The sequence below is a fragment of the Anolis carolinensis genome, chromosome 2 (assembly GCF_035594765.1).
Source record: "Anolis carolinensis isolate JA03-04 chromosome 2, rAnoCar3.1.pri, whole genome shotgun sequence".
Lineage (NCBI taxonomy): Eukaryota > Metazoa > Chordata > Lepidosauria > Squamata > Dactyloidae > Anolis > Anolis carolinensis.
Genome location: NC_085842.1, coordinates 137834335 through 137845258, shown reverse-complemented (window position 1 = coordinate 137845258; position 10924 = coordinate 137834335). Strand labels below are relative to the sequence as shown.

General features: G+C 43.1%; 1 protein-coding gene across 1 annotated transcript; it reads left to right on the top strand.

Annotated features, from left to right (window-relative positions):
- The first annotated feature begins 4987 nt into the window (after positions 1–4987).
- Positions 4988–10650, top strand: LOC134296263 (uncharacterized). The gene is made up of 2 exons (XM_062970642.1): positions 4988–7025; positions 10237–10650. Exon 1 carries the CDS (start codon positions 5409–5411, stop codon positions 6798–6800), a length of 1392 nt encoding a protein of 463 aa, XP_062826712.1. The 5' UTR covers positions 4988–5408; the 3' UTR covers positions 6801–7025; positions 10237–10650.
- Positions 10651–10924: the final 274 nt, after the last annotated feature.

Genomic DNA, 10924 nt, shown 5'->3' with positions numbered 1-10924 from the left:
GACTCCAAAATCATTCCTGAGTCCACTATGGCTAGCTCAGGAAGGAAGACGGATGAGTAGCAGGGTGGGCAGTATACCCACAGAATCCCTATTGTGTTTTGGATATCAACCTTTAGGTATACACACTCAAATGCTTTTGAGTGTGGGACCATTGCCACTCCACCTCCCTCCTCCCAGGCCTCTCCTCTGCTGCACAATCCTGGTGGGCAAAGCTGAGAGAAATTACCTCTCACCCACCTAACCAAACTCATCCAATCAGTCATCTGTAAAACAGGCCAGATCAGCACAATCATTCAGAATGAAGTCCAGAATGTCACTTGCTTTTCTATTTATTGACTGGTGTTCAGCAGCAGCATTTCAAACTAGGGGATTGTCACCCAGGCTATCCATACTATGAAGAGGATGCTTAGGAGTGATTGTTTCTATTACTCTGGTCTGGTGCCAAAAGTCTTTGACAACAGGGATTAAGCTTTTGAAAGCTTAACTATTTCTGATTACTAAGGAACTATCACTTTAGTCTGCATATGCTGAATTTTTACATCGTATTTTGTTGATAATATATGTATGCACTTCAAGTAATGCTCCCCTCAAAGAAAAACAGATTCAAGGAACTCTCCCTTACTAATTCTTGGTAGTACAATACCAACAGTTAGGCCAACTGGAAGTAATTCCTGGTGCAATCTTTGGATACTGTATAGTACTTGTACTTGTTGTATTGTAATCATGGTTACTTGACAGCTTAGAACTACACCTTGATGATATTAAACAAAACATAAATGTAATATTGACCTGAAGCTCAAAGCCACGTTATTCTAATTACCTGTGCTATTCTGCCCAGATTATTTGGTAGTCAAAAACAATGAAGATTATTCCTCCAGAGCAACATCTTGTCCTTGCTCAGATACCGATGGATTTGGTATTTTCTATTTTCTTTAAAACTACTTGCCAAATTATATTTGGAGAAAGTAATAATTCCATCTTTTAGGATTTTAAGGGGAAGCTGGAGAAAGATGTCAAAGAAATGTTTGATATGGGTAGTGAATGCACAACCCATATGTATTTTGAAGGCATAACCCATATGTATTTCTTAAGGCTATGTCACTCAGAATAAAGCACAGCAGTCTAGCCTCTTCCTTCTGGGAACACTCCACTGTTGGCCAGGGAGTAGTGTGGATTCTGGGTTTAGCAGGAATACTTCTACATCCCCAAGAAATCCTCAGGGCCCAAAATTAAAGACTTAAAGATTAAACCTGAAGGAGACTGTCCAAAACAGCTCATAAAAATAGAACAACTACGTGTTCATAGTGTGATGATTTCATTTCGTTATGAAGCCAGTTAAAAGAAAACCCTAATCAACTGAGAATTTTTACAAGGCCATTGAAGAACCTCAAGTGGTCCTTTTATGTCTTATCGGTTATCCAGTTATTAAACTAGCTTTTAGAAAGTGGTAGATACTCATAATACTATTCAAACATGTTTTGCTAACCTCCAGAGATTTATTTATTTTGTGTCAAAAGCATTGCACGACAAATACATTTCAAAAATGATGGGGGGGAAAAAGGAAATCACAAGCAACTAAATAGTTTTGGACCAAAAGTGGGCCACAGCAACCGCATTGTCCGTAGCTTTAAACAACTCCTCCTCCGTACATGAGGCAGGGCATTGTGGGCAAGCATACATATGCGGAGTTGTTTGTTCTGCTCCAGTCACACAAGGTGGAGGATTCCTCCAGGTAATGCCATCTTGCCAGATTGTCTTTTGATCTGCCCACTCTGCTTCTCAGTCTGTTTAGGGACTTCCAAGTTGCCCATTCTTGGTTTGCCCCTGGAGGAAGACCCTCCTGGGGGGTCATCCAGTTAGAATTGCCAGGTTTAGCTGCCCAGAGAGACACCCTTGCTGCTGCTGGAGGAACATCAAGAGGAGTGGTGGTTCTCATGAAGCCCTTCCTTGATTTGAGTCTGGTGGGAGGAGGCTGATAGTTATGCAGTGGGTGGCTTTCACAATGTTCGACCTTTTTTCTCTCACAGTTAGCAGCAACTTCCCGTCGCACATCAGGAGGGGCAATGCCAGCTAATTTGTAGAGTTTATCAACAGGTGTAGGTTTAAGGCATCCTGTGATGATTCTGCATGTTTCATTCAGTGCTATGTCCACCTGCTTTGCATGGGCAGACTTGTGCCAAACAGGACAGGCATACTCTGCAGTTGAGAAAGACAAGGCCAGGGCTGATGTTCTTATTACTTGGGGGTCTGCACCCCATGCGCTGCCAGTCAGTTTCCGCAGGATGTTATTGCGTGCAGCTACTTTGTGCTTGGTGTTCATGCAGTGTTTCCTATATGTTAGTGTTCGATCTAGGTGACACCAAGGTATTTAGGATGGAAACAGTGTTCGAGCTCTTGGCCTTCCCAAGTAACTTTCAGTTTCCTGTTGGCTTCACGGTTACGTGGGTGGAAAGCACACACTTGTGTCTTGGAAGGGTTAGGCTTCAGGTGGTTCTCTTTGTAGTAGCTGGAGAGATCTTTCAAGACATTAGTGAGTTGCTTTTCAACTGTTTCAAAATCTTTCGCTTGTGTTGTAAGGCCAAGGTCATCAGCATATATAAAGCTCTTTGTGAGTGGTGGTTGTGGCTGATCATTCATGAAGATATTAAATAAGGTCGGTGCAAGAACGCTGCCTTGGGGTAAACCATTCTTTTGCCTCCTCCATATGCTTTTCTGGCCCTGAAACTCCACATAGAAGCTGCGGTTTTCTAAGCGGGTCTGGACAGTTTTTGTAAAGTCAAAGTCTCGGGTGATATGGTAGACTTTATGCAGCATTTTTCTATGTTGCACCGTGTCATAGGCTGCCGTAAGGTCCACAAAAACTGTTCCCGTAATGCAGCCTTTCTCATAGCCTTCTTCAATATGCTCAGTCAGATGAAGAATTTGACCTGTACAGTTTTTCCCTGGTCTGAAACCTGCTTGTTGTGCAATAAGCTTGGGTTCAATAACAGGTCCTAGTCGATTTAATAGCATCCTCTCATAGACTTTATATAGATGACATAAGAGGGAGATTGGTCGGTAGTTCCTGGCATTGGAGGCATCTTTTTTAAAAAAATATTTTTTATTGAATTTTACCGTGTGACATAAGAGCAGAAAGAGAAAAGGGAGGGGGTGGGGTAATCTATAGGGACCGCAGTGTGGGGAGGGCAGGTATGGGTCAGGGAAAAAAGGGACCGGGATGGGGTAAGGGAGAGGGTCACGATCCAAGGGAAAAATCCCTATGGGGGGGGGGGAAGGGGAGGGAACGAGGGGGGGGAGGTAGACTTCCGATCTTCTAACTTCCCGTCCATTTATTACATCAAGATGTTGATTCTTGTAGGTAGTTGTCTAGGAGTGTCCAATTCGTTTCTTTCATTGGTTGTCCAGTAGTTTTTTTTTAGCAAAAAAGTCAGTCTATCCATATTTTTGATGTCAATTAGTTTCTCCAGCCATGCTTCTTTGTTGAGATTTTTCCGATCTTTCCAATTTCTGGCTAGTACTGTTCTAGCTGCGGTGATAGCATAAATAAATATTTTCTCTTTATTATTTTTTCCATTTCTGGATTTGAGTCTTTCTCTATTTTAAAATTATATAGTCCTAATAAAAAATATTCTGGTTTACATTCAAAATTTACTTTAAAATTTTTTTTACATTCTCTATGGACTATCAACCAGAAATTTTTAATTATCTTACAACTCCACCACATGTGAAAGTATGATCCCACCTGTTTTCTACAGTGCCAGCATTTATTATTACTATCTTTATACATAAGTCCTATTTTTTTGGTGTTAAATACCACCTATGTACAGTTTTAAGCCAATTTTCCTTTAATTCAATAGAGTAGCATAATTTAGTGTTTTTATTCCAAATAGTGCTCCATTCGTCCATCGTTATCGGTCTGCCAATATTCCTGGACCAATTTAACATTGAATCTTTGATTATATCCATTTCCGTGTTCCATTCTAGTATTTTGTTATATACTAATGTTATGATTTTTTTTCTCTTTTGAGTAGGTTATCCCAGAAATTGGTGTTTATATTAAAACCGCTTACCTTATCTTTTTTGTAGCACTCTTTTAATTGATAGAATTGTAGCCATGTGATATTTTTATACTCTTTTTTAATTTCCTCCCAATCCTTTAAGGGAGGTGAGACTCCCGTAGTAATTTCTTTTTTAATAATATCTTTATATGTGGGCCATTTTTGCCACCCTAGTAGCCTACGCTGGATTGCTTCAAGGGGCGAGAACCAGAGGGGTTTTTTTTCGTATAGATATCTTTTATATTTTTTCCAGGTTGCAATTAAGGCTGATCTAACGAAATGATTTCCAAATTGCTTGTCTATTTTTTGCTTATCTTGCCATAAATATCCGTGCCAACCCCATCGTAGATTATATCCTTCTATGGTTAATAATTTAATTTTTTCCAATTTTACCCAATCTATTGTCCATTCTAACGCGCATGCATCGTGGTATAGTTGTAAATTTGGTAAATCGAAGCCCCCTCTTTCTTTGGGAGTAGTCATAGTTATAAATTTCACTCTTGGCTTTTTGTTTTGCCAGATAAATTTATTTATTTCCCGATTCCATTCCGTAAATAATTTTTTCCCTCTAATAATGGGGATATTGCGAAACAAATAAAGTAGTTTAGGCAGGATATTCATTTTAATTATCGCTATTCTGCCCAAAAGTGATAGCTTTAAATATTTCCAGCCCTCTAAATCTTTTTTTATCTCTTGCCATTTCGCCCCATAATTTAATTCCAAAAGTTGATTATTTCTACTTGTAATCCAAATACCTAAGTATTTAATTTTATTAACAATTTCCAGGCCCGAGATGTCCTTTAGCTCATCTTGTTTTTTTTTTTTTGTCATATTCTTAGTGAGTATTGTCGTCTTTTTCCTATTAATTTTGAAGCCCGCCAGTGCACCATATTCATCAATCTTTTTTAACCAATCCTTGATAGTCTCATTTGGTGTCATGGAACCCAGTTACAGGGCTTTGGTAATTCAGCCCTGTAACTGGGAGTCATAACATAAACAATCCCAGGAGCACCTGGCAGAAGAAGATAGAATATGCCTGGGAACTTGGGGCCGAAAGTATAAACAATTATAATTGGTCTAGTGTGTGAAAATGGTAGTAATGTGATATTGGGGGTGGGACTTGATGATGATATTTACGTGTGGTGTTACGTAGCATCAAAAGTTATAAAAGTAGTTGTATGTAAACATTGGGTCATTCCTGACTTTTCCAAAGTCATGTGTTCTTCAATAAAGATTGGATTTGAGAGCAGCCATCTCTGATCTGCGTTCAGACTGATCCTTTGAAGTGAGCAGGACAATTAAGTCAGGAATCCAGTTCTCACCCTCCTGCAAATTTGCAGTGAAGTGATAATGAGCAGGGAAGGAGATCAAAGCCATGACGGAGCAAAGGGGCCTCCGCTGGGAGCTCTGCCGTTGGCAGAAGAGACATTGCAAGCCATAGCTTCCTCTACGGGGTACCCCAAGCCGGACGGCGTGACCCAGAGGATTCCCAGAGGGGGAAGAGGCGTTCCGGCGGCGGCAGAAACCAGTTGGGGATCTGGAGGAAGCATGCCGGAGACCGTGGCCCAGCGGTTATCCATCCTGGAAACTCATTTATCCAGGCTGTCGGATACCGTGGGGAGAATAGTGCCAATATTGGAAGAGAATCTCCAAAAAGAGCACATCCGATATGGCGCCGAGAGAGAGCCAAGCAAAGGAGGCGATTGGAGCCAGAGGGGACAGCGAGCTTCAACGCAGAGTCCCGCGGCGGCAAGGGACGAGGGAGACGAGGAATATTGGCAAGAGCTGGAGTTCCGGGACAGAATGGCGCGCGAAGTGGAGCGCCAGCAAGCTCTGGGAACTCTGAGGCCGCCAACCCCAACAGAGCTCCCAACCCCCCGAATGGGCGTCGGAGTAGAAAGACCACTGGGGCCAGGGATCGGGTCCAGTGGATTAGCTGACGAAGGCGGAGAGGAGCAGGAGATCCAGGAAGAGGAGGAGGATGTGCCGTACGACGGGGAAAGGCGAGATGCGGGGGCTACAGCGAGGCCAGTATGCGGATGGGGGGAAGGGCCGACAGCGGCGGCAGGATTTCGGGAGCCGCGCAGAATGACCACCGGAGTGGGGCGTGGCGTGATCCAAGGAAACCCGATGCAACCCTTCCCCATGCCTCCCAGACAGCATCAACGGGCCGCTGAATGGATGCCAAGAAGGGAAGATCTCAAGCTAGAATACGGAGGGGAATCAGCCGAACTGAACTTTTTTCTAATTAGCATCAGGGGATACATGGAAGACAATGCACACACATTCCCCTCCGAAGCAAGCAGGGTTCGGGCCATCGGCAACACACTAAAGAGAGGAGCGGCCAGCTGGTATGTGCAACTACATGCCAGACAGGACCCATGCCTGAGGTCAGTGCCCCGCTTCCTCGCCGCACTGGAAAACCGGTTCAGAGACCGGCTAGAGCAATTGAGAGCTCGAGACCAGCTTAGAGGAATAAAGCAGAGGGACAAAACGGTGCCCGAGTACGCAGAAGAATTCCTCCACCTCGCGGAAAGGGTACCAGAGTGGTCTGAAGTGACCAAAGTGGAATTATTTAAAGAGGGACTACGCCCCGAGATTTTCAGCTGGGCAGCGCACAGAGATGACCCCGAAACGCTCCAGGGATGGATTCAACTAGCGGGGCGCGTTGAATCCACCCTGGCCCAAGTAAAGCGCTTCAGGAGCAGCGGCGGCCAGCAAAGACCGGTGGCGAGAGGTTGAGGAGAAACGAGGAAGCAGGAAAGACCCGGAGGGAGGCCGGGGATTCCCTCCAGAGGAGACGACAACAAACCTAAACCGGGATGCTTTGTATGTGGGAAGACGGGCCATCGAGCAGCAGAATGCTGGGCACGGAAGGGGGAGCCGCCAAAACCCTCAAAGCCCAAGCCAGCAACCGGGAGGCGTGCGGAGGAGGAGGTGCAAGCCCCAGAATCTCCAGAAAAATTGGTGAGTCGGGACAAACGCATGATAGTAGTGCCAATCTGCCTATCGGGGCTAGAGAATCGGGCCACCTGCAAGGCATTTGTGGATTGTGGTTGTTCCAGGAATATTATAACTCCAGAGTTAGCAGGAGCGTTGAAATGCCAGCAGATGGCGCTTGACTCCCCAATTGCGTTTTCGCAGCTAGACGGATCAGTGGCTACTGGGGAAGTATCTACAAAGGAAATACGGGAGGTCCCATGTAAAATAGGCAAATGGGAAGGAAGAATATCCTTTGTGATAGCCCCTATTGCCACATACCACGTAATATTAGGGATACCATGGCTCGAACAGGCAAATCCCGAAGTAGATTGGAGAGGAAAGAGCCTAGCATTTAAAGAACAGCAGACGCAATGGGAGATAAGCAAGATTGCAGAAGAGGAGGACGAGGGAGATGAAGAAGGTGAAATAGACCCACTGCTATTGCCACCTGAATACAGAGACTTTGTGGATGTGTTCAATCAGAAAGAGGCAAGTAAATTACCTCCCAAAAGGAATATAGAAGTAGAAATTGAAATAACCCCCGGAGCAAACTTACCAAAACCAAAAGTGTATCCCATGTCTGTGCAGGAGAAGGAGGAATTGAGGAAATACATTGATAAAAACCTGGCGCGGGGCTTCATTAAGCCATCCAATTCTCCTCTCGGGGCCCCAGTGTTATTCAGGAGAAAGAAAGACAACTCCCTAAGATTGTGCATTGATTATCGAAATTTAAATGCAATTACTAAGGACAATAAATACCCTATGCCCTTAGTAAAGGATTTAATTACCGTATTGAAAAAAGGGAGCATATTTACTAAACTTGATTTAATTGAAGCATATCATAAATTAAGGATCAAACCGGAAGATACTTGGAAAACTGCATTTTCCTGCGCATTCGGCCATTTTGAATATAAAATTTTACCTTTCGGTTTAAAAAATGGAGGCGGGTGCTTTATGCAGCTTATAAATGAAATACTGCACCCATTGTTGTACAGAGGGGTATTCATATTTCTTGATGATATCTTGATTGTGACTGAAGATAAGGAAAAGCACGTGAAATTGGTCCGGGAAGTTTTGCAGAGACTAAGAGAAGCAAAGCTGTACGCAAAACTGTCCAAATGTGAATTTAATAAAACTCAAATTGACTTTCTGGGGTATCGGATATCTCCAGAAGGGTTAGCTATGGATCCAGCTAAAGTATCAGATGTAAAAGAATGGGGAGTGCCTCAAACAAGGAGGCAATTGCAATCGTTTCTGGGGTTTGCAAATTTTTATAGATCCTTCATAAAAGGCTTCGCGCAAATAACTGCACCCCTTACTGAACTTTTAAAAACAAAAGGGAAAGGAGAGACAGCAAAAGTAAAAGCTCCTGGCGCCAAACTAAGTTGGACGCCAGAATGCCAAAAGGCATTTGAAACCCTAAAAGAATGCTTCACAGAAGGACCCATTCTAAAACACCCCGATATCAGGAGCCCTTTCATAATCCATTGCGATGCCTCAGACTGTGCGTATGGGGCAGTACTATTGCAAAAGGATCAAAATGGGAACTTAAAACCCTGTGGATATTTGTCCCGGAAGTTCAGCGAAACTGAAAAATGTTGGCCGATATGGGAAAAAGAGGCACTAGCCATATTAAAAGCCTTAGAATGCTGGCGACACTTTCTCGAAGGAAGCGGAATCCCATTTGAAATTTGGTCTGACCATAAGAACCTCCAGTATTTAAAGTCCCCTCGAAAATTGTCCCCCAAACAGATTAGATGGGCACAATACTTCAGCAGGTTCGATTTCCAATTAAAGTTTTTTCAAGGGAAGCAGAATGTCTTGGCAGATGCTCTTTCACGCATGCCTCAACACGAAGGAATACCCACAGCAAAAGAGGGAACAATATTCTCTGACAAACAATGGGGTTTAGCTGTCAGAACAAGAGCACAAACCCAAAAGGAGAACACTGCTATGGTTGAACTCGACGGAAAAGATAATTGGGGAAACGAGCTGAAACAGTCTTATGAAGGAGACCAGTGGATCGCATCCAATGCAGAACAGGGGGAGCAGAAGGGGGGATTTTGGTTTGTGAACAAGAAACTGTATATCCCAGCAACATTAAGGATCAAGATTTTGCATCGTTTTCACAACAACCAGAGCGCTGGTCATACAGGAATTACAAAAACAACAAAAGCAATAGCAAAACATTGCTGGTGGCCAGGGATGAGGAAGGACATAAAAAATTATGTTGTTCAATGTGATGATTGTGCCAGAAATAAATCGAGAGGAGGGAAGCCAATGGGATTATTACAAACAGTAGCAGAACCTACCAGACCTTGGGAATGTGTAGCTATGGACTTTGTGGGGGAACTACCGGTTAGCAAAGGACATCGTTATATTTGGACAGTATTGGACCTGTTTTCTAAACAGGCCCACTTTATAGCACTGACGAAACTACCATCAGCCGAGAAACTAGCTGAATTGTACATAAACCACATTTACAAACTGCATGGATGTCCCAGTAGAGTGGTCAGTGACAGAGGAGTACAATTCACAGCAAAATTTTGGGAAAAATTCCTGGAAATGCTAGGAGCAGAAAGGAGTTTAAGTTCTGCTTTTCACCCCATGACAAATGGGGCGGTAGAACGTACTCAGCAGACACTTGGGCAGTTCCTTCGAATGTACTCTAACATGAGACAAAATGACTGGTCTCGGTGGTTGGCTTTTGCAGAACTAGCTTTTAATTCGACTATACATTCAGCAACAAATAAAACCCCCTTTGAAGTAGTTTACGGGTATGAAATACAGCCTCTGCCCCAGCTGCCAAGATGGACAGAGAATGAGGGAACAGAGGCGGGGAAATGGAAAACACAAATGATGGAATGCTGGAGTCAAGTGACTGCATCCTTAAAGGAAGCACATAAAAAGTATAAAGTGTTCGCAGATAGAAAGAGGGTGGAAGGTGATAAATTGGAGAAAGGAGATTTAGTGTGGCTAAGTACCCAAAACATCAAACTGGGGCTACCTTCGAAAAAATTGGGCCCTAAATATATTGGACCATTTAGAATACAGGGTGTTATCAACGAGGTGACTTTCCAGTTGGCATTGCCAAAAAGTTTAGGGAAAATACACCCTGTATTCCATCGTAGCTTACTGAAAAAATATATGGGTACTTTGGACAAAATGGACACATAGAATTATTGTTTTGTTTCAGGCTTGTGATGAAAGAAGAACCGAAGAGGAGGACGAAGAAAAGGAGGGCACCATGTCATGGAACCCAGTTACAGGGCTTTGGTAATTCAGCCCTGTAACTGGGAGTCATAACATAAACAATCCCAGGAGCACCTGGCAGAAGAAGATAGAATATGCCTGGGAACTTGGGGCCGAAAGTATAAACAATTATAATTGGTCTAGTGTGTGAAAATGGTAGTAATGTGATATTGGGGGTGGGACTTGATGATGATATTTACGTGTGGTGTTACGTAGCATCAAAAGTTATAAAAGTAGTTGTATGTAAACATTGGGTCATTCCTGACTTTTCCAAAGTCATGTGTTCTTCAATAAAGATTGGATTTGAGAGCAGCCATCTCTGATCTGCGTTCAGACTGATCCTTTGAAGTGAGCAGGACAATTTGGGTTTTCTAATATACATATTACGTCGTCTGCAAAGGCGCGTATTTTGACCTCTTGGTTGTCAATTTTAATGCCCTTTAAGTTTTCAGCCTTTTTTATTGATCTCATCAAAATTTCTAATGTGAATATAAAAATTAAGGGGGAAAGCGGGCATCCCTGTCTTGTACCTTTTTGTATTTCGAATTTATCGGTGTATAAATCGTTTACTTTAATTTTTGCAAATTGATTAGAGTAGATTGCGTTTATCCCATTTTGGAATAGATTTCCCA

Bases quoted from the DNA above. Each gene is read 5' to 3' on its own strand.
- LOC134296263 (XM_062970642.1), top strand. From the start codon at position 5,409: ATGAGCAGGGAAGGAGATCAAAGCCATGACGGAGCAAAGGGGCCTCCG.